The 25,139-nt window shown below is 40.1% G+C and overlaps 1 protein-coding gene across 2 annotated transcripts in view; it reads right to left on the reverse strand.

The window, feature by feature from the left end:
* Nucleotides 1–25,139, reverse strand: part of sulf1 (sulfatase 1) — a 100,118-nt gene that overhangs the window by 62,383 nt on the left and 12,596 nt on the right. Inside the window, exons 1-2 of one of the 2 annotated variants that reach the window (XM_061239115.1) lie at nucleotides 14,076–14,160; nucleotides 540–657 (exon numbers count right to left, since the gene is read on the reverse strand). In XM_061239115.1, coding sequence (XP_061095099.1) covers nucleotides 540–657; nucleotides 14,076–14,118 — 161 coding nt within the window. In that variant the 5' untranslated portion in view covers nucleotides 14,119–14,160. Of the gene's footprint in view, nucleotides 1–539; nucleotides 658–14,075; nucleotides 14,161–25,139 lie in introns of those variants that run through there. The other variant, XM_061239116.1, reaches the window with a different exon arrangement.

Genomic DNA, 25,139 nt, shown 5'->3' on the forward strand with positions numbered 1-25,139 from the left:
CTCCATTGACAACAAGCGCAATCCACACATTCTGTCATACCTCTGCTTAAAGTCCCTCCTCAGCAGCCACATTACACTCGCAATGCTTTTCACTGTCAATTTACTTTCCAGTAATAATGTACATTTAATTGCCACTAATTTAAGAAAGTGTAATTATTGGTATTATTTCATCCATCTATAAGTGTCCAAAGCATCATGGCAATCATTGCCAGAAAGCCAGAGTCAGTTGTATGGCATTAGAGCAGTTATCTGTTAGCATTTTTCAAGGAATTGTGCCACTGTAAAGCCAAAGTATTGTGTAATCTACACAAGCTGATATCAGAGCAAGAAAGAGCTGGAAGTTAGGTTGACCTGCATTACATTTCCCTGACAAGACAAACACACTACCTAGTTAGGTAAAACCTATATTTCAATGAAGGAAATATGTCTGTGTGTTAGTGTGTGCTCTGCTTTGTAAAAGACATTCTGAGGTTAGTGTCAATTTCAGGCAATATTTCATGGTACCTAATACCAATGCATTGCAGTCGTTTTCATTTCACCTTGTCAGATCTATCTTCATGGACGTCCACCACGGGGTTATGTTATTCTTTTGCTCTGTGACCTCTCTGACATCACACTTGACCAGAGCTGTGGGAAGTGCCAATGACCTTTGACCTGCTTTGAAAAGAAAGAAAGACAGCATCCTTCAACCATTTATATTCACAGCAACTCTAAAGAAAAAAATACCTTTCAGTGAAAAATTAAGTGAGGACCAATAATCCAGTCAATCATTAAAAAACACCAATGTTTCTGGTCTTGGTTAAATCTACATTCAAATATGCTAAAAAAGAGCAAGTTCCAAACAGCTATTTATGCATAGCAGTAAAGGCTTCGGGGCTAAACACAAGCAGTGTATCATCAACATAATCTGAATGCCTATATCTTCAAATAAAATGCTCTTCTTCTTGTAAAGTCGGTCAGGTTATCCAAAAAGAAACAAACTGCCAGTGTAAACTTGCAGGAAATGATTATGGTGAAGATGGGGGAAATTCTTGAACATCCTGGAAACCCTCATTCTGTCTCCACAGGAGGTGAGATTCAATAGTGTGGTCAATAAAAAGAGGAAGTTAGCTTATGAAACCTCAAAACCAAGCTGTGTAAACCGATCCTAATACAGAGCCCATCACCCCATATTCAAATGTCCAGAAAGGAAATTTCTCCTTTTCCACATCAATCTGTGCAGTTGATTCTTCAAACTAAATGGCCTTCCCCGAGGCTTTGTGTTTGGTCCCTCTTGCCGAACGTTGTGTAATATATTAAAATGCATGAGTGTTCATTCCTCGCTGTTCAAAGGGAGCCCAGCGATATTTTTACAGAGCGTAATTACACACGCGGTGGAGGGTGGACCCCCCTTGGTGTGGATGCCATTGTTTATCACTGGGAAAGCAAAATAACAGACTTGCCAGTGTTTAGGCAGAGTACTGCACTGCTGACCCAAAGTGGGCATTAACATGTATTAGCAGCGGGGCAGCTTACAGAAACATGACTCCAGGCCCGTTTTGGCCGGGGTCACTGCTGGCAACAGCTTAGGCGGGCCCTGAATGGGAGGGGTGGCAGACAGGGAGCAGAAAAGGAAAACACCTTTTTCACATTGTGTTTGGCTCCTTTCTTTAAAAACCCTTTCAGGCGACTGTTTGAGCGAAGGCCGTCGCAAATATCGCAGGGGAATCTCTGCACGCCAAACGGCAGAACAAATGAAGCACAAAGAGGCTTTTCAACAAATCAAGAACTGTGCCCTCTCTCCCTCTTTCGCTCTCCATTTCGCTCTTTCCCCCTCTCTCTCCCTCTGCTTTTGAATATGCCAGACCCCAGCAGGCCATAAAGGTCAAGGCAGCCCTTAAGTACATCTGCAAACGTGTTGAGCTTTAACGAATGACTGAATATGCAAGGCCTGAGGACTGCTTTTCAAGCTTTGTTATGTTGGATCTTTTTGTGCCTTGCGTGACAAAGTCAGATGTGATTCTCACATCAGGAGCTCTTGTGGTTATAGTTTCATAACATTTCCTTGGACTCTTAATTTTAACAATTTTATTTGGTTCTCCTTTCCAGCTTAATACCCAAAAGACTTGATTTGATTATTATTACCTTGTCTGTATAACAGTAGGGCCTTAGCTACAACACAATGGGACATAATGACAACCTGTGAATAAAACTATTTGGACCTAGAAATGTCATGGCCCTCAGCAGATTCAAGATTCAGACTCTGTGAGAAACTAACACATATAATCATGCAAGTTTGTTTGAACCAGTCTTTGCCTGGAAGAAGGAAATCAGGTTTCAGAGACCTAATTCGATATCTAAATAACCTCAGGGACAAAACTAAAAGCCAGGTGTATGGCCCTGGAACAGAACAAAGTATCTCTAGCTGTAGGCGTGATTCACTAACCATCTTAAATGACACTTTTGTAAGTCACTTTGTAACCGCAAATTGTAAATTATACAAACTAAGTACAATATCATGCACACTTACTATGTGACTAGCATATTAACAAGTACTCATTCAGATTTTGAGACTCAAGCATATATAGACTTTTCACAACCATTTACAGCAAGTTACATTTCATTTACACCTGACAGCAATAACACTTTTCAACATGTCTGATTAAAGTGGATTTATAATAAATATAACAAGCCTTCCACGATACTCCGGGGAATCATATTTCGCTGAAAAATATTTCTGCTAAAGTTACGTTTTCCGGTCTACCTACACCTCTAATTAACTGGTGTGCATGCGTGACTCACATAAAGAGTTTCATAACAAGTCTGTTTCCAAATTGGTATTCCAAGTCTATGTAAGCCCACATTCAAACATGGAACCTTGGGGGACGTTAGTGCAGAAAGCTGTGGTCTTTCAGGAAATGTCATTCAGGACCACCGACCTGAGAGCATGTAAGGTACTGTGAGTGCAGCAGCTAGTCTTTGGGGCTTTCCCACATTAATCCTTGGGCCTGTATGTCAAAAGGTCTCCGGACAGCCGGAAGCTCACTTTTCGGGTATTGAGGTGAACAGTGATTTTATAAGGCAAGCCCTTGTGAAATTTAAACTGTCGCTACAGGCGAGAATAAATAAAAAAACGAATACAGCTGTAGTCACCAATACGGCTCAGAAGGTTCAGGAAGTTCATTCAGGTGATTTATTTTGAGAAAAGACTTACTGAATCTGGCAGATGCCTGACAACACTGCATGTAACCCTTTATAGTCAGGGTTCACACATTTTTTGTGAAAGGCACAGGTACAGGAAGTTACATGTAGTCTTGTGTTCCATTTTATTTCATTTTATTGTCCCTGTGTTCGATCTGCACTTAGTTGAAAAACAGCTGAACCTCTTAGCACGCCTACATGCTTTTATGCATTTAGTTGCTGCCAAATGATTGGCTGATTAAATATTTGCATTAACAAGTTGGTATTCAGGTCTACCTAATAAAGTGATCACTGAATGTAGATCTCAATGCACAACACTGCAGCTAAGACATGACATTCATTCTGGGGAAAAAACATGATGTTTAGGTCATGTGCACACCCTTATTCAGATAGAGAGGCCACCGGTACTGTTTTCACATGTACTTATAAATTAAAATGTTAAATGTATAAATGGAGAACTATACTTATTTTAGAAGAATTATAAAAATTTACCATTGATATACTATAAAGTTTTGTGTACTTTTATACGACAAAAGATTATCCATATTTGTAGACATGGATATACAGTATAGCATGTATGGGTTCAAGAATATAATTTTTTTCTTTTTAAAAGTTAGAAATCCACTAGTATTTATTTCAACAGGCTGTGTACGGGCATGATGAGTTACACACTAAAGTAGACTCAAGAGGAGATTGAGTAAGCTTACCATGAGAGGTGAGATTCAGAATAGAGCAGATTACGGTAAGGGTTGTGCCTAACATAACTAATAATGGATGAATCACTTTCTCTGGAGCTTAAAGCAACTGTCCAGGTTTTACATTTCAACAGATTGTTTATTATGAACTTCAAGAACAAATTTCTGAATCAAGCCTTGTTCAGTGGAGGTTCAGATGAGATATGCTATTAAACACAGTTCAACACAGTCATTAAAGGATGTATAGCCCCATAAATCATTGTATTCCTATTATGAAAATACACTTAGCCTGAAGTATTTACAGTTGTGCTGATAAGTCTGTCATATTAGCAAATGGGGTTTAGCAGATGTTCGGTCTCCTACACTGATGCAATCAGCACCACAGGGGAGGCCGGCGAATGGTCTTATTGCAAAGAGCTCCGCTTAGTCAAGGCATAGTGCAGATACGTACATGACCACAGAGACACAGACATGCCCCGCTTCTTTTCCAGGGCCTGCCACCACTCCCCAGACCCCTGCCACCACTCCCCAGACCCCTGTGTTGAGTTTGTTATTAGGAGAACTGAGCTATCATCAGCATCAGGGCAGCCCTGTGAAAACAATGACCCTGTCATCAGCTACTTTGCAGCGCTGTGGAATGGTGCGGGGCGTGGGCTGACAGTCCCTTAGCCTCTGTTCACTGAGAGCTTCACCATACAATGACTGGGGAATGAAGAACCATGCTGTTTATCCTGCACTCTAAAATTTGTCTACATGTGTGCAGAAAATAACAAATAAATACATAAAATATACACCACTCACAAGAGTTTTATGAGGCCAGTATAATCTCAATCCTCTCTTCCTAAGTTGGACAACACAGCCAATTGGAAAAATAATTAAACGTGATATTTGCTGTATGAGTGTCTCCTAAGGCTGTAAGTCATAGATTTGCAGGTGGTATGAGTTAAGAAATGAATGTGTTAGTGTGCTGAATTTATCCAGAAAAATTATATTGTGGAGCTGCATACGATTCCCACAGGGTAAAATGTAAATAGAAGGGGGAGTTGGGCAAAATGGATAGAAAATATTCTTTCTTGGTTACAAATCACTCATTAATCCTTGTACAACCACCAGAGATGGGTTTCTCAACGAGCCCCTCAGTTTGAGCTCTCGTGTCCAAAGGGCCCTGCAAATGAGAAACAGATCTGGGGGAGCATTTGTTGTGGTGTCATGGTTTACTGCGATTAATTCAATCCCAGAGCTTATTTTGTCATTTTTACTTTAAACCCTTCCAAGGCACCACACACCACTATGAAAGTCTTCACACACACATACACACATACACACAGATGGAGACATTAGCTGGTCAACAATTCCATGACATGAGGTGTGGTATCAAAGACAAGCAGGTGTAAACCATACCTTGAGAAAGGAGCATGGCTCCCTTTAGGTAACTGACCATAGCTCATCCCTCAGTTGGCAGTACTTCCCGGAGAATAAATAAAACCCCTTCACGAGCTTAACAGTACTTTAGAGCCTGAAGAGCAACTCCTTTTCCAGACCCAGAATTCCCAGTGGATGAGCAAAGCTTTCTTTAACAGACTTGCCCGAAAGCAAGACCACATTCGAACAGACAGCCATACACGTCCAATGTCTTTCCCCTCATGTAAATGAAATTGATAATTGCTGCAGTACATTCAGATACACCATAGTTGATGTTTAAAGGCACAATGATGATAATATTGGCCAGTATGAAGCTGCACTTCTACTTTATTCAGGGAAATGACAAAGTGAAGCCACTTTCCAAAGCATTCTGGGGCTTTGTAAGGCTGGGGTTCTGGATCAGTTTTCCCTTGACATGTAAATATAACTCACAGAAAAAGACATTGACATGTTGCCTATGGGACACCGGCTACATCCATTCTAGAATGACACGAATAGATTTCACTTCTCTGTTTTTTTACTATCCAGTACTGACAGGGATTCCCAACTGGGGAGTCCAAAATAAAATAAAATAAAATAAATTGAAATCCCTAGTGAGTAATCAGAATATTTAAGTGAAACGATTACAAGATGCATTTTGGATATGCACAAAACAGCAGATTTTTATATTCTCTGTATACTTATACTTTAAATATACTTTAAACATTCTTATCCCTATCAAAACTAATACAGGTTTCGTACTAGCTATGTTTTTCCACCATTTTAATTTGTTTGCGTTTTTATCATATGTTTTTACCATCTCATGTGTTCTATTCATCCAATTAGTTCAATTGAAAAGGATAACTGTGGATTTGGTCTAATTTTGAAATGCAATTTCACAGGATTTGCCGGATATTATTTTGCTATCACACTGTGTTCTACTCTCTGTGGCCATTGTGGTTGGAAGTATATTACATGTATACTGATTGAAAATACAGCCCGGACAGTAAGGGAAATAAAGCCAATGACAACTTAACATTGTTTTTATAGGAAGGGATTTTTATCCTGACATTTTGTAATGTTCTCGCTAATAGCTGTGCTTCCTTTTAAAAGGTTGCAGCTTGGTCCTAAAATTACAATTTACCTTTAGCATCAAAGCACTTCCCTTTTGATTTGAACTCATTTGCTCTGATCTGTCAACCAGAAAAATAACCAGAGCCAACTTCAAAGTGTTTTCTGTGCTGAACCCGGACCCAGAACGTTCTACCTTCATCCCTTCGCCTAAGGTAAAACGCTCTATTATATGGGAATTGGTTTCATTAAAATAATTGAAATCATTCGACTGAAAAGGAAAGAAAAATATGTTAATAACTATCAGTGTCCTCATTTCCGAACAATACTGCCAAAACAGTTTACTCTCTTTTAATTAAAACCCTGCACACTGGTATCACAGTCCTGTGTGCATTTTCTCTCAACTAGTTTATCCTATTGCCATTATCATTCAGAAGGAGACCTGTATGAAACATTATGGTTGGAAAACAGAGGACTGCAGCCTCAAAAAGCCACTTGTGTGCGAGTACTATCAATATGCATTTTAGTGCCTTCGCAGTCAGAGCCAGAACAGTTTACCAAGTGATGAGGGTGTTTCAAAGGCATGGATAAAACTGATCTTGCTCTATGTTATGCAGCTTTCATCTGCAGTCACTTACAACAGCAAAACAACAACTCACCAAGGAAACTCCTTGAAGTGTGAGAAAGCATATCTTCTCGCCCACATAATCTGATCAAAATGGCACACCACTGACCCTTACATGAGCACATTGTGTCCCACCCTGTTAGACTTTACACCTCTTTGTTGACCCCATTGGTGGTCAATGAGAACACGTGGAAAATCCTAAATAAGAAAAGCAAGGGCAAGAGATTTCAAAATCCTGAAGTTAAAACCACAGCCATCATCAATATCAGCTCAGGTTTTGTAGTTCATGATGAGGGGAATGAATAATCTTTCAGGGGGGTGGCGTCCAGTGTTCCAGTATTACACAAGTGATCAAAGGCTAAGAAAGAGGCTGAAGACCCCATCATATATTGCTACCCTAATTCCAAAAGCCTGAATGTTGGAATGCTAAACTGAAGATCAGAAGTGGATTCTCACCCTTTTGTTGAGCTAAGAGGTTTTCCCGCTTGAACTGGGCTTACCAACACACCCTGACAGAAATCGAGTCAGCTGACACCAGAGACCTGCACAACCTCAGAACTGCTGCAGAAGGGCAGTAGGCAAGCTTCCTTTGCTAGCTGTGACCCTCTGTTAAGTGCAGTCACAGAAGCAGAAACAGGTAATTGAATCCCACCAAACGGCTCCCAATCTGGCAAACGATCCCAAACCCTGGGCTGTGTGGTGATGTTTTCTTCCAGCACTGACAGGCAATATAATTTTGAGTGTGGTCAGGGTCTGCCCCGGAAAGCAGTGTGAAGCTCACTCTACAGAACCGTGCTGTGCTGCTTCTCCCCCACCACCTGTGGAGAGCATGAAGGTGTCTTTCTGAAGCCATGCCAGAGAGGTTGTTCCAAATGAAGAAACATCCTTCATCTGTGTGTGTGTGTGTGTGTGTGTGTGTGTGTGTGTGTGTGTGTGTGTGTGTGTGTGTGTGTGTGATGCACTGCACCATTGTGTCAATAGCTTCTCTGTACAGTACTTCCCTTAAGCATCGAAACAACATAGCACTTCTTAAATAAATTATGTGAATCAATCAAATAAAAGCTTTGGTCCATTGAAGCTGTACAACTAATTTTATTAAATGTTTCTCAAATGAACCTAGGCATAAGCAAGTTTCTTTTTACTCTACATGAAAATGTACACATTCTTCTTCATAGCAAAAGGCCATTATAGTTTCCCCAGTTCCTGTGCAGGCACCCTAGACTTTATTATATATATATATATGTTTCTTTTTTTGTGTGTGGGATTTCCAAATATTCATTTTCCAAAAGATTAATTTTACAGAGACATTTGTGTATTTAATTGGAAAAAGTAACATATCACTGTAAGCAATTGATTACTTTTTACATAAAAACTTGATCATGGCTGTCTGAGGTCAGAAGCAAGTAGCCAACCAAAGTCTGCAGAAGAACTGTGGCAAGTTATCCAACATGCTGGGAACAAACTCCCTGCTGATTGTCTTATAGATCTGCAGGACAGCGTTGGCTATCTCAGAGAGGTGATGCAGTTTTAACACCGAAGGGTGGTCACAAAAAAATATTGATTTGATTCAGTTTTTAACTATTCTGCCAAATGACTAAGATGTAATGTAAAATTTATAGTACGTTTATTTAGGACCTTTCATTGAATTATTTTTGAAAGAATCTTATCTGGACAGAATTTTATACAGGTGCCTAAGACTTCTGCACAGTACTGTATATTAATGTAATTTTCAGGTTCTCCAGCAAGCTCCTGTTACTTGGCTCAATCGGATTTGACCTGAAGAAGCCCTCTAAATTACAGCACCATCTGGGTTCTGCAACCTGAAGCGGTGTTCACCAACATGCTGCTTTTGTGTAGACCAAAATATGAGCCAGAGTAGCCTTTAGCATGTTTTCTACTCATAATTCCGTACATACTGTATGAACAATTAAGCATAGAATTAAAGTCTTGTCAAACAGTGGTGTTGAGGAAGGGGAGGGGAAAACTTCAGGGACATTCTCATGGTTCTGATGGTTCCCATGGTTCCCATGGTACCATGTAGGTGGTGATTGGATAATAGCAGGATATTTTATTTCTCCAAAAGGATACAACACTACACCATGCAGGACACATCAGTTTGTAATTTACTGCATTAAGAACTGTTGACTTGGACTTGGTCTTGCAGACTACCTTTGTGCATCTCACTGTATAAGGAAGCAAGGTAGTTTGTCCCCTCGGGCTTATTCTAGCATCAATACTGAAATACCCTGAAATGAGACCACCAAACTGGAAGAAAGGACTCAGAGTGATTCGATTGGGAGCCACAGTGGGGCCAGATTTCGAGGAATGGATATAATCAAGGTAGGGACAGTATCTGCCATATCTGATCTCAACATTCCATCTTCCACTGGTTGCTGAGCTAGCCTACAGCCTGGAGGAAGATGCTAAACTTTGCTAGAGAGAAACATGTTTAAGTCATTTCTGCATACCTCTGAAGAAAAACAGCAGCAATGAAAGCACACCCTGAGTTTCTGAACACCGTCAAAGCATTCCATGTAGGAATTACAGCCCTTTTTATAAGTAGCCTGACCGTTTTCGGGGAGCAGACTCGTGATGGCCTGCTTAACTGGTCTGGCATTGGCAGCTATTTGGTCTTCATGTTGAAAGACAACAGTAACAGACTCTAAACTGAAATTCCATGCAAGAAATCAAATATAGACTTTTTGTTAGCTTTCTTGTGCATTAACATTATGCAAAGACACACAGTTGGCCAAGAAATAGGTGAGCAACCATTTTTTATATCACTTTTGCTCCCCTAAATTATGTATATATATATATATGTATAAAAAGTGCTCCATTTCTACATGGTGAATAAAAAAATGCTTAACCCTAAAAGCTGGGAATCTGCACTGAATTGTTTGAATACAGCTAAATGATTCAGACATCAATCCAGCATAACACAATGAATAGTTTCTGAATTTGATCCACAGTTTTGCAAGTCTGTTTTCTCTTCAACTGAAGCCAAAAGGGGCTGACCTTTATCTGCAATGAGACTATAGAGTTGACATATTTTCACATTTGATATAGATGTCTGCTACTCACCTAAAGCACAAATGCTTGATGAAATGATAAACTACACCAATCAAATCACATTCAAAAACCATCTGCCAGTTTATGAGCACCTGATGATCCACCTTATTCCAAATTCTGACTTTCATTTTGAATGTATTACCTCATAACAGCATCAACACTGCAGTTGGGTGTATATATCCTAAATTCACATTTCTTTCAAGTGCTCATTTCATTCTGATTATGGGACTCTTAGTAGTGGACTAATTCCATTCTGCTTTCAACTTCAATTCAATCAAACATATCCGCAACAACATAGCTTCATATAGAGGCTTCCCCATATGAAGAGACCAACATGATTGACAGCTCCACCTTCAGATGTAGAGAATAAACTCCACTTATTTCACAAAGCTTTGATCAGAGCAGAATTGGCTGCATCTGCTTGGAATCCTGCCAATGAACATGTCAAGCACAGCCAAAGGGACTACAGTTAAAATGAACTAATTTAGCAAATTTTCAAGTACCACATGTTTTCACAGATGTTAATATTTATTTGTCAAGAAAATGCAACACTACAGAACTCCTGTCAGATTACGATTATTAATTAATTGTTAGTACTGTACGGCAACATCAACACATGTAGCAATATAATGGCGACCTGCAAAGTACCTAAACAAAATCCCATAATAGTTCAGAGAAGGCAATATTATTCTTTAATCAATTTGCAATTCTGAACAAATATTTATTGATTTCACATTTGTGTTTACACTATGTACATATATGGAAGGGGTTGTGCACTTTGGACCTTAACAGTAGAGTACATAAAGTCCTTGTAAGCAGACCCTTTTCCTTACAAAACTGTTGTCAATGATTTCCAGCACATATTTTTCCTATTACCTTAAATGTCCATATCGGAGTTCTCCAGAATATTCCATATACAATAACAGTGTGTCAAATATTGTTTTGACATTACCATAAGCTATGAAATGAATGTAAGGTGAAGGCATATGTAGTGAATGTTTTTTTTTCCAGAGGACTCCCATCAGTTTCAGTGTTCATGGGTACATTAGTACAACCCTACTGTAGTAAATTACATTGTACAGTGTGTCTACTGCTATGTAATTGCAAATGATATAGTTTCTAAACAAACTAATTTACAACATTCAATGATGCATGTATTTTTCTGGAAGAAACATGTAGTGCCTCGCATAAAAATCGCTTTACTTCTGTCTTACTCATGACCAATTTAACCCCCAGAGCATATTCATATACAAAAAAAAATGCACCAAAATAAGTGGATACTTATTACAAATGAAATATGTCTGATATAGCAATATATAGACAGCTATCTTGGGAGACCACATTGGGTCATGCCATGCTGCATGCATTATCTAGGCTATATTAAAGCATAACCATATTTTTCCCATAACTAATAGCACATGATCCGTCAACAGAATTATGCTGTGATGTTGTGGGTAAAATGATGCCTGCCCCAGATGTGTTGCATGAGAAACTCCTGCCCAACCTCCCCTTCATTTTCATTGTCCTTTACAGATGGCATGCATCTAAGCAGGGAGCCTATCAGAATATCTGCCCACCCATCAAGTGCCTCCATAAGGCAGATAAATAAGCATTATAATAATATTGTCATAGTATTGAAGCAGGCAGCAGTCTATAGATGACAGAGGCTTTTATAAAGTCACTGGTGTGTCTCAGAGGGATATGTGAGTTTGCTGCTTTTAAATAGAATCACGGTTTAAAAAAAAGAAAAGCCAGTATACCATATGCTATTTATATAGCTTATGGGTCATTAATCAGACAGCATTACCACATAGTTACAGCGTGAGATATCATGAGAACCACATAATAAAGAGAACAGAGGGACCCCTCATTTTACATATGACATCAGTGTGTGACAGCAATCATCTTCAATCTGTGATGTTGAGAAAGCATGCGTGTAGTACCATGGGAATTTATTCCTAATAAAAATACTGCAGAAAAATAATACTGCTTATTGACTAATGTATGCCATATTTATTTCCAGGACTTTCATACCGTACATACATATTAAAAACTGAACTGCACTCACAGTAACAGAATAATGCCATACTCTAATCTAATTCAATACTTACCTGATTTCACTGATTAGTTAGTCTCTTCTGATAAATAGCCAGGTATGTCATTGATTGTGGTATGAAGATTAGAGATCTCCAAAAAAGTTCATGTTTGAACTCTTTTGTTTGAACATTAATGTTTTAACACTACAAACCATTTTTGTATAACTAATTGACCCAAAGTCAACGTGACCGAAGGTCAATGATATTGGCCATAGTTGCTATGCCACTTTGATCAACAGTCAAGACTTCACTCTGTCTAGTGTTGGTATTGGCAAAATATCAAGTGCAAGCATACAATGTGTTGCAACATTTTCCAAGAATAATTCAGACTCCAAAAAAAAGAGCTGAGAAGCTGGGCGTGTAGAGAGATCAGTAAAAAAGTGTGACTGCACTTCACTGAAAAACTGAGTTTGGAGAAAAGGGGAACAACGTGACTGGTTGAGTTACAGTATGCGGAGGGCACAGGCATGTTTCACGAGAGCAGAGAGCTAACCTCCGACAGGAGCAAGCGAAGTCCCTGATGTTATAAGGTTCTGTGTTTGTAATTCTAATGTTTTCCGAAGGGGCAGGTAAAAACAATCTGTGAGGCAGGTAGACATTTTTCTCTTCCTGCCAGGTGGAGAAAAAAAAGTTCATTTCTGACCCTTGACAGTGGCCTCTGAAATGAACCAGACATTCATCTACAGTGACTTCAGGAACTGGATTGTAAATCTGTGGCAAGTGCTCCCCCCATTTGTCCCAAAAATCTTGAATGAGAGCAAGTTTGTCTCTCACAGCGAGCAGGTCTCATTTCATGACTGTCAAATGGAATAACTCTTGAGATGACATGAAGCGTTTTCAGTAACATAGCAGCGTGGGAAATAGTCTGACTAGGCATCCCATAACAGCAGAAGCCTCATTACTAGATCTGTACACTCCAGCGAGAAGCAACAGCCCCATGTAAACATGCAAGTCTGTTTCATCTAGCTCCTTCCAACTACTGTACACAAACACTTGTCTCCCCTCCATGTTTATCATCTGACCACAATTTTCTCGGTAGGCAGAAGGAAAAGCTTGAACGCAGATTTAAGTGTTGGTCATGTGACACTACATATCTGGTGGACCCTGGATTATGTTCCCAGTTTGTGCTCTGCCTTGCCTCTCAGAAGAAATATCAGATGCAACACTATGATCTGAGTGGGTAAAGCAATGACACTGTGCAGTACCAAGCCAGCAAGCTTTGGCTTGTGCTAACCTGGTTCCTGCTCTACACTTTAAATTATACAAGATGAAAATGTATTCATGATGCAACCCAACAATTCAACAAAGATGCTCATACAAATTTAGCGGCAAAGCCAAGTTTTCAGTCTCTGAATCACTTACTCATCTGTTCTATTCTGCTTACCTACTCAGCTCGAGGTTACTGAGGACTCCACTCAGAGACCTACAGGAAGATACGGACACAGCATTTGTTTTGAACCGGAGCCACTGTGGTCAATTGCAACTGCCAACCACTTACATTAAACATCACCAAACACCTAAAGCAAATCATTTCATATTTTCTCAATCCACTGGAAAATATAAACGCAAGCCAAACTTTTAACTGTGCAGGTGCATAGAGACCAATATATACAGCACGCCCTGAAGGATTGTCTTTCAATATTCAATCAATTTGATCTGCATCATTACCCGCACAAGCTGTTTTGACAGACCATGAGGTGCGGAGCTGTTGAACTTCGGCATTAGTGGACATGTTCCTAAACCGCAGGGCAATCCCCTCATGTCCTGCACAAGCTGGAAGCCACATCCATCCAGATATTCAGCCCAAACATAACTCATGTATGCTAAAGTGAGATCAATGAGCGTAATTCACCACTGCTCCCACCCATAACCTCCCACAAGGCTGTGGATTCAGAACTGATGAGGGGAAAAACAGACTCCACTTTTTTTTGGTCCCACCTTTTTGAGTATTCATCTCCCGGATTGCGGGCCGTCTCTCCATACATCGTCCTCATTGCTTTAGGCACAGAAAGCTGCTGATTTACAGAGCCGTCACGGAGAGATAAGCCTCGCTGTCTGGTCTGAGTGCAGGACGCTCCCCTACTGCCTCCCGAATGCAGAAAACAGCCTTCTGCTGTGTCACTGGCATGTTTTCATAATGAGGTCTGCAGACGAAAGACTAAGAATGAGTGTGGCAAAATCCAAATATATCTTTCCACATTGTTCCAGGACTTCCAGCAAGTATGGTCTTTAATGCTGTTACCACTATGATTACAAATCCATACTGCAGGTTGAAGGAAAAACAGCAGTTTCCAGCAAGTGGATAATACAGTGTGATCTTTACTTTTCCAGGAAAAAAAGGCAATTTCAGCTTTAAGTGTATTTACAGTTATTACATAACAGCAATTAATCATGAAAACATTGCTCTATCCGCCCTCCATAAAACACCATGACGCAAGTAGCAAAAGCAAAACAACTGCAACAATTATTACAACTAAAGAGTACACACAGATGTATTTGGTCGGCACAAATACAGATAGCAGGCTCAGATTCATTTGCCTTGGAGCTGATCGGGCTACAGCAATGCTCACACTGTAGAAGGTAGAAGGTAGAAGCCTATTCTTAAAAAGCTTTAACCGGACATGCTGATGGCACACGTTTGAAGACAAGTGGCTGACCTAGCCATTGCCAATCAGCAGTTTTACCCATCAGAATCTACACTGGGGAAACATCAATGAACAGCACTGTCCGGCCACCCGATCTCTTTGCCTATTCACAGTCAAAGATGCATAGAAACTTACAAACTGACATAATCACACATTGCATTTGAACATATGAAAAGCATTATTACATTTACGGTGCATTACAACACACACATGGCTTCCATTTTTCAGATGTGGCGAATGTGTAATGGTGGGAAATGAAGCAAATTAAAAGAGTTCAATTGATAATTTGTGGAAATTTACTTCTAGGGATACACTGGAGCCAAAATAATTGGTCCCATTTTAATGTGTCTCAGCTTTAAACGATTCTATAAAAAGTTACATTAAATACAAGACCCAGCAGAAGCATGCTTTTTCTGTAGATAGAGTGCTTACAAAAGCACATCCCCTTTTTAAGCTCTGCAGTAATTTAGAAAGATGGTCAGCATCACAATGTCCTCAATTATTTTGGCTAACTGTGCCATTCAGGAAGAATAATATATGCACAGTCTGGCAGGGTGGGTCTGGCTGTACCCCCTGCTTTTTGATGTCTGGAGCCAGTGCCCTGGTCGGGCTGTAATGGTGGTTACACGGTGTTTTATATGAACATATATACGCTGCCATCACGCATTTTCACTTTATCCTGGCTTCCAAACTTCTCAAAATTGGAGAAGTTTGTAGCTCTGTAGTTAAGCATCCAGAATCAGAGAGCCAGGTTGTTAATAGCTCAAGGGGGAGACTGGTAGAGGGGCAGAGAGGGAGAGGGTTCACTCCTCAAACAGATGTCACAGGTGGAGCAGCTGAGACCATGCTGGGGCACGCTGGCAAGCTGAAATACACCCCGCGTAAAATGGAGCTTCTGTGCCGAATGAGCCCCGCAGCTTTGTCCAAAGTCAACAGGCTCGCCTCTCAGACGGACGCTAACTGAGAGGGCAGTGTTTAATGACTGCGAGTACTTCGCTGGCCTTTCTTTATGCTCGTGTGGTAAAGCTCCACCGCTGTCACTGGCGGCCAAAGGAGCTGTTCACTCTGACCAAGAGATGGCCATGGCTGCTCCTCGGTCACAACTGAAAGAGTGAGGACTGTAACATCTGCAATGAACGTTTTTACAGGATACTTATTTCCATGTGAAGGTCTGGAATTTCACGTTCCACTATTGCTCTGTGACCAAAGTATGCTTACACAACCAGCAATATAATTAACATCAGTGGCATAGGTGTCATTATGGAAAAGGGGTGAATTATTCATTAATTAAACTCGGTATGAATACCAACAACAACATTGCAATGCATAAGGTGCTAAGAATATTTAACATTTTATATTTTACAAAGCATGTCTTTTCCAGAACGGAAAGGTTAATAAGAGAAAATAAAAGACTGGTTCTTTTTTACAGGGAAAGTAGCAGAACAGTATGCCCTCCAAACAACAGAAAGAGATTATTTCATAATGCGTCAGTTATCTAATCTCCAAATAACACACATGTAACTTTTATGATTTAATAAGGTCTGTAAAGGAACAGACTTTACAGACCTTGACTCTTTACTCTTTTGGCAGGTTTGTGTAAGGCATTGGCCAAAATGCACCGTTGTACTTGCACATTACTAATAAATTCTAGATATTTATACAATAGGAAAAACTATTAGATTTATTGAATTGCCACTATTTTTTAACCTAGAAATGCCCATTTCCTGAGCTGTTTGAAGTCCCTGAAAGCCCGGGATGTGTGCTGTAATTTATACAGTGTAATCTCCTTTTTATTCACAATCCATATGCATTATTTATGTCATGAATTAATACACTGTGTTCAAAGTCAACAGAACATTCTTTGCCGAGATCCAGATGGACCTAATCCACCATAAACACATAGTGATTCTGCTTAACCTTTCATGAATGTGGTGCAGCACCTTGGGGAATCTTGATTTACAGCACAAAGAAATATCAGAACACTGAGGAAATGACTGCAACATATGGCCATTTAATATAATTTGATAATTATAAATTATTATTCCTAATTCCTCCTTTCGTAGCATAATCAATTTGTATTATCCGGTGCACGGCACAAATACTACTAATAATGTGAAAGGCCATTCATCTCTCGTTTTCCCTCTCTTTTCCAGCACTGGTAACAGCAGATGTGTAGAACTGTACGTGAAATTCAAGAGAAAGGTATAGAATAAAAGAAAATAACAAAAATGATTAAAAGAACTGACCATCTGCAAACAGCAGAGTGTTTAATTTATTGCCCTTAATATCACCAGTTTCATGCAAGGCCTTTGTTGCATAAAATGAAACAAACAAAGCAATAATTTCTGAGTTTATCAATTCATCGGCATTACTCAAAAACAACCATCACACGCTGAAAACATTATTCATAATCTCCTCAGGAAAAATGCATTGGACATCATTTACTCACTTTCTAAACAACAAATCCTTGGATTTCCCAAATCCTCCCCCCAAAATCACCAAGCAATAGTGCTCCTATTGAGATCTCATGACCTTATCAGTACGAGTGAACAAGGATAATCTGCTAATAATAAAGAAATCAATAAGTACAGCAAATGTAACACACCTGTTTCTACACTTTTGAAATATCTACCAAGAGCTAATGAGCGTGACTCAAATTTCCTGCTGATAATTGGCTGGTGACGGAGAACAGACACTAGTGTTTGCACTTTAAATAGTTCATTTTTGTAGTGCTGGGATACAATGAGGTGGCTAACAAAAGCCTGTTTGGGCAAAGAAAACCCTAGCAAGATCAGTGACTGTATAAACAGTCACTACCAGAACACCAATATCTGCACATGAGTTAGGCATCTTCTTTAATCCCATGACTGCACTTACCAATATAAAATTCAAACCATACTCGATTATGCATTATGTTTAGAACTGTAGTCTAAGTGTAGTTTACACTTTAAGTTAGCATCTACAGTACTGTAAACACAGAAGAAGTCAATCAGGGTACACCACAATGCCAGTTCCACGGGGAAAGTATATTGATTTGGGCCCTGTAGATTTAGTTTTATTGATAGATTAATGTATTCTGATTCATGTACACTACTTAGCCCAGTGATACGGATCCTGCTGAAAGACATACTGTAAAATAATATTACTCCATGACATTTCAGAGATCTAGGCCTGCCTTAAAACACCACATAGCCTGTTTAAAACGACACCTGTGCATACAGCATTTTGTTTTAGCAGACCTTGTAAAATTTGAGAACTGCACCAGGCTTTCCACAAATCATAAATGAACCCAGTTGCACGGAGTTCGGAAAGGTAGGAGCAGGTACTCTCCGGGACGGAGGAAACCTCAGCACTTCCCCTTGTCCCACCCCCCCCACTCATAACCCCCCAGATTTTCACACAAGAAAATAAACGGTTGCGCCCGCTCGGCCGTCGCTGGTGATCTCACTCTCGCTGCTATTTGCTGAGCAAACCTCCGGCCGGCTGAGCTCAGGTGTCTGGTCAGCCGCGTCACACACCAGATGTGGCTTCCTGTCACAAGGGCCGTGTTGATTCGCGGCGGCCCGTCAGCCGCCGTGGCCAGCCTCCCGATCGGCTCCGAGTCGCAGAGTCGTAAAGCACCGGGCCGCAGAGGCCTCCAGATAGGAGCACTTACCCTGTAACTCTATATTTTGGATAGGAAATGAGTCATAAATGAAGGGAGAAGCCAGGACACAGAGAAGGGTCTGTGACTGCCATGGAGCCCTGGAGCTAAACGCTCTGCACTGCTCCCTGGATCTGGACTACACACCCCATCCAAAAACAATGCTCATGAGTGCGTCTGTTAATTCAACGATGGGTGATACAAATATTAACCCCCGAATCAAGTGTGAATAGCACTCAATGCACAATTTATTAATAAATTAGTCATTTTACTTCCTTTTTTTTTGATTGGACAAATACTGTAATATTGGGCCATGATTATGCAGCAAAAGTGGCAGTGTGCCAGAAACATAGTAATGATTTACATCAACTCTCTCATAAAGCATTCGCTATGCATTCATGAGCATTACAAAAGCATTACATTACAATTACATAGAGTTTTACGCACGCTTTATAATATGTTCTAATTATTCATCTCATGCAGCCCTTATGTTGTAAATAGCGCGTGTGTGTGAATGCACACTGAGCTCCTCATAATGCATTCATTACAACCATTCAAAACGATATGCATGTATACATTATGTTACCACTAAAAATGGCCATGACATACAGTAACCATATAGAAATCACCAAAAACATGAGGGATACTAGGAAACCTCAATACTATATTTACAAGCAACGAAAGCCATACACTGAATACAGAAGACAAAGCCTAGTCAGGGGTGGGAGGTTTGGTGCTTGAAAGTGTTTGGCAGTGGGTGGGTACGGAAGGGGAGGGGATGTGTTCACAATAAAAGAAGACAAATGGGCCTGCAGAGGTTTAAATATTCTGATGCTTTGTAACAGTATCAGAGCTGAACGATGCACTGTAAATATATGTTGGAGGACCCTGAGGCAGATTCAAAGAAATGATTATAAGTCCTTCCTAACATGTGTCGCAGAGAGGAAGAGATCTCAGGGTAATTATGGCACTTAACTGTCCTTTTATAGCTATTGGTGATGGTAAACAGGACAGCACACATATTACTGTCACATATTAAAACTCTACATAGGACAAAGGGGATGCAAAACAACACAATAACCTCTTTCTTTAGCAGGGACCATGTTTCTTGAAATACATTCTAGACCAGGGGTGTCCAATCTAATCCAAAAAGGATTAGCCAATGTGAGTACAGGTTTTGTTGTAGCCCAGCACTATGATATATGATTCAGCTAATTAACTTGATAAATAGAATCAGGCCTCTTTAGTGCTGGCCTAAAACAAAAACCTGCACCCACGCTGGCCATTGTAGGATTAGATTGGACACCCCCGGTCTAGACTGCACACATGCAAATTTGAAATATTCATTACACATGAGGATGAGGCTACAAGTACATGTCACTTTCAAACCATGGAAAAGGCATAGTGAGAAAACATCTACAAACAGTGCGAATGCCTGGAAACATAACAGAACCACGAAAAACATGTAGTGAGAAAACATCTACACGCAGTGCGAATGCCTGCAAACGCAACAGAACTGTAACTGTTGGGGTTTTGTGGCCATGTTTTTGTACTTCCTGGTTTGTCATTACAACCCAATGATGAATGTGGTCCATTAAGCTGCTGCACAGACGTTATTTGCCCATTTCCTGATAATGAATATGTAGTAATCACTCTTTAAACGAAACCCATTACGAAAGCTGATAAAACAAAACCATCGCTGCATGCACCATTTGATACAATTTACAGACTATCCTGTAAGACTGTTTAAAGTGCTACCAGGCTTCAGCTACAACCATGTCACAGGATATTCAAATGCCCGGGGAGGACCCAAACTGTTATTTTTCCGTTCCTTACTGCTATAGACAAAACACGTATGTGTTAATAAAGTGAACGCTGAACTCCTGGACCCTGCCCATTACCCTCCATTTATAACTGCAGCCGCTCTGTCAAATCTAAACAGAGACATGCTGGCTTTATCTCCAGTTTAGACGCTCCTGCAGGGACATTTCAGATTATAGAACCATTCATCACGGGCCGCTATGAACTATGACTGTGAATCTCAGACTGGTTACATTTTCCACATTTTTCTGTCTCCTAGGGACAGTAAACATCCGGGTTTATTTTGGATAAAGATGTACCAGCAGGTGTTGTTGAACACGTCCAGGTAGTGGCTTGTGCTCACCACCACCCTGCTAGTGCCCTCGTTTTAGCATTGTAGGCCGCAACACACTGCATCAGAGCCTGCAGCGCTTTAAACCACAATCTCATGCTCCAAAGCAGTGGTAACCAACCCAATTCCTGGAGATCTTCCGTCCAGTATGTTTTCATTTCAACCCTGATTTGGCATACCAGACTCAACTAATTAGCAGCTCAACAGATCTCCAGGAACAGGGCTAGTTGCCATGGCTCTAAAGGCTCATTAAATCAGCTCAACACACCAGTGTCTGCTTCCATCATCTGTGTTTCTCCCTCACTGAACCGCAACACCCTTAGAAGACATCACTGTTAACAACCTGTACTGGCTTCTGTTTTTCATGCTGCAGCTATCTAGAATTATTACTTTGTTCTACTCCAGAGAACAGGCCCATTGGCCCACTCGAGCACCTAACCCTAATCGTAACCTGACTGACCACATCATAATCTACACCAATGAAAATAGTCAGCTCTGAAAGCTGGCCAGTCTAAAATAAGCAAACATACAATTCCTACATCACATCCTGCATCTCCTTTCTATTGGCACATCCAAATCCTGCCAGCTGTATGCACCGTCCATCCCTGAACATGCTACATGAGATAAAAATATAAAAAGGCTACAAAATGTAAAAACGTCATTTTGGTGTGAAGTGTGAACATGCCATTGGTATACAGTATTTCTTTTTTAATACATCGAGAAATTTTGATTAGTTTCGTCTGTTAAGCTGAATGCTCACATGCACAAACAAGCCGATTTTCCATTTCTGACAGCAAACCATTGACCATTGATTAACTGCAATATCCCAACTGAAGAAGCAGTGATTAGGGAACTCCCTGCGCTAACAGGTTAATGAAGACCATTTTGGACGCCTTTTAATAGCAATGTATAGAGGAAAATGACAGCCTGTGAGGAGAACCTCCAATAACTCCTGGCATCTCCTGATCTTATCAGCCTGACACCATTACAGGTAATAAGTATCCCAGGCCTACGCTGCAGGCTGGGCTCAGAACAGGGAGAAAGGCCTGGGACGGGTTTCCCTGAAACAAGGTTTTCACAACGCTGTCAATCCATTTCCACAATGCAGAGGTCCACATTCACATAAGTCTATGTTATGTAATCGTATATAAAGTTATGCAAAATCAACAGCAACTGCTGCCTATGGGAAGGCTGACTGACATCGCTTGAGAAGATTTTTTTATGAGGAGCAATTGCTGTTGAAACATGCAAGCAAATAATTTCATTTCTAAGTGTGCCGCCACCACAGTTGGATAGTTTTTGGGGAGAGGACATGCGAGTTAAAGTTCAGTGCGTTCCCCCCAGACCGCAACAACCTTTATTGTTTAGTTTGGTTCTGCCCACTAACTTTGTCAAACAGACTTTTTATTCCCCCCTGAGTCACCACTTCTGAAATACGTCCAGTCTTTCCACCATTGGCTCCTTCAGCTAACCTTTACTTTCAATTACAAAGTGTGGTGTCTGAACGTTTCCTGGCTCTTAGTTTCATGGTCTTCACAGACACCGAAGAGGGGAATTACCATGGCACATTAAAAAAAGAAGAAAAAAAAGTCACAAGGAATCATGAATGTATAAATAGACCAGTATTAATTTCTATACATAGGGAACATTAACAAGAAGGAACATTATTGGTTGCATTTGTAATGTATACATTCACAGGTATAAATCTGCAACATTTGGCCATCAACCAAGGCAACATTATTTTAAGGCAGCTATACTGTAGGGAAAAAATTTTATTACTCAGACCTAACCCAAACAAACTGTGGTCAGTTAATTTTCTTAAATACCATTTTTCATTTATACGTTCAGTAAAAAATGCAGCGAGGCACAAAGAAATGTCAGTTGAGACGAGCATTTGAGTTTACATTGGCACTCCCTCTGGATCCATACAGAGCACTGGATTTATTTTAGGAGGCTCCCCGGGGGCAACCTCTGACCAGCTGCTCACAGAAATACTGTTTTATGGGCACTTAAATACATTTTATCAGAAAACAAATAGTAAATATTACACAAGGAGCATATGTGTTATGAGTGAACACATAAATCAACACATTCACTCTCAAAAAGAGCAGATAATTTGGTATTTTCAATTACAATTGATCACATCAGTTTATCTGAGTAACACAGTAGTCCATGCCAGCCATATAAACATTATACAATTAATAAAAAACAGAGTTCCCTAATGATGATCACTAATAAACACTTTGAAAGATAATGCACTCCTCATGTTTAAAATAATATTTTATACATAAAACAATTAACAGTGTAATCACATTATTCTCTGTTGTATACATTTAATATACTGTATATATTGAATTACATTTCAGTGTATACATTGCATTAGATCCATTAAATGCTATGTATACATCCAAATGAAGCCTGGTCATCTGTGCTTGGAACACAATGGTGTGGACTTCCTTTGGGGTGTATATCCCAGTTTTTACCGCACCGACAACAGAAAATTTCTGGTAACGGGCCGTAAACTGCCGCTTCCTGCGAAACGCGCCCGAATTTCCATTCAGCCCCGTTTCTCACAGGAAGTGAGCTGATCAGCAGCTGTTGCTCACCTACATCTGAACTCCTCCAGCCTCGTGCATTGGTCCCCTTTCAAGTCCCACAAAGCATTCACACAATTGGCTGAAATTAGCATTTTACGGTCCAGAGCTGGGGGGGACAGCAGTGCGGGGAAGTGGGAGGAGAGGCCAGAGGAAGTTCCACATCAAGGAGGGCGGCGCCGGCCGTCGCAACGAGTCCAACATTAAACATTAAACACATGTGCTCACAAGAGACGCTCCGCAGAAACTAATGAGAGCCGTTTTATCTGCCCCTCGCTGACGTGAAAAGCAAACACGGATGACAAATTAACCGGATCGGACACAGAACCACAGCCTGCAGTCTGCAGTCACACACACCGTCCCGGGTTACAAATACAGTGCATCCAAAGGATTAAAGTTAAGACATATCCATTGTTCACAAATAAATAGGCAGTGACATGAGAAGACTGAGACCGGAGGACAAGCGCTTTACTTCATTAAACAAAGGTCTTATCAGGAGCCATGCAACTACACAAATGTAAGTGTGTTTGACAATCTGAAAAACAGGCACCATTTCATATGGGGGGAAAGCCCATTTTAATTCAGCTTCAAAAGGAAATCATAGTCCTGAATAAAACCACACGTCACATTCACTGCTTTCAAATTAGAGCAGTTAAAAATATTTGTCAAAAATCACATACCACCAATCAATTCGTATAATATGGAGTATAAAAGACAGTCTTTTGGCCATTTTTTATTTTGTTTAGTGGTAAAGAGAGGCAATTTTTACATAATGTTAGATCTCAGAGTCACTTATTTTTGGTTGCAAGCACCCTAATAGCATTTATTATTCCTTATCTTAATTATAATTTTTTTAATATACAGTAAATTTTATTGGCCTACTTTTTGTCCTTCAGTCAGACAAAAAAACTAAATATTCTCCTATTCCCATTATAATCGATTAAAAGATAGAAATAGAAAAAACAATCCCAAAATACAATATTTGTGAACTGTACATTTGTCCTGTTTCTTCAGGTGCAATCTACTCCAATAAAATAAATCAACAGGTTCTGAGCAGAAATACTGTTTTATGGGCACTTAAATACATTTATCAGAAAACACCTGTAATAAACAGATGCCCGATTGACTCTCCCATAGGTTAGGCTGTATAATGATCCCATTCTGTTCATAACAATACTCATTTTTTTCCTCATCAATTTGGAACATCTACACAAACTCCCAGACCCTGCTCAGAACTGCAAAGTCCGCCATCAAAGCTGGGCTAATACAGACACATGCTCCCCTGTGAAGCATGTTCTGCCCAACCAGCCATTTTCATTCTGCAGTCCACCATGTGAGCTGGAGAAAGAATAGATGAACACTCCTATCACTGGGTGATGCTATTATGCAGTGAGCTACAGGTGGTGCTCCAACATCCATGGTGCTGTTCCAGGCAGAAAGAGCGCAAAAACCCACTGCTTTAACACAACACGCCATGCAGAAACCATCCATTTACATAGAGAATATCACATATCCTTTCATTATTTTAATAAATATCTCATTTCGATACAGGCCCAGATATAATCGAACCAAGATGTTTCGAATTTAAGAACATATTACATGCTTTTTTTCCCCTTAAATAACATTTTCAATCAATTTCAGCTACAGACAAGCTCCACCAGCCATGCGAGCCACATAAAAGCATAACACTTGCTTTTGAATAAATATTTGACTGAAAGTGAAGAAAATTATTGTAGTTAAGACCATGGGCCAGTTTAGTCATTACCCACAATCTAAAGGTTATTGCCTTTGGCTTATTCTGTGTGTATGTCTGTCTGGTCTTGTCTGTCTATCTGTCTGTCCACATCAAAGGGGTACAGCAACAGAGTTTTGCCACAAGAGGTCAAAAGAACAAGGTTTGGTACTCTGTGAAAGTTCTTGCGTTCATACAGAGATGGCCAACTCCTTCATTACAGAAATACAAATATC

Source organism: Conger conger, chromosome 4 (genome assembly GCF_963514075.1).
Source record: "Conger conger chromosome 4, fConCon1.1, whole genome shotgun sequence".
NCBI classification, from domain to species: Eukaryota; Metazoa; Chordata; class Actinopteri; order Anguilliformes; family Congridae; genus Conger; species Conger conger.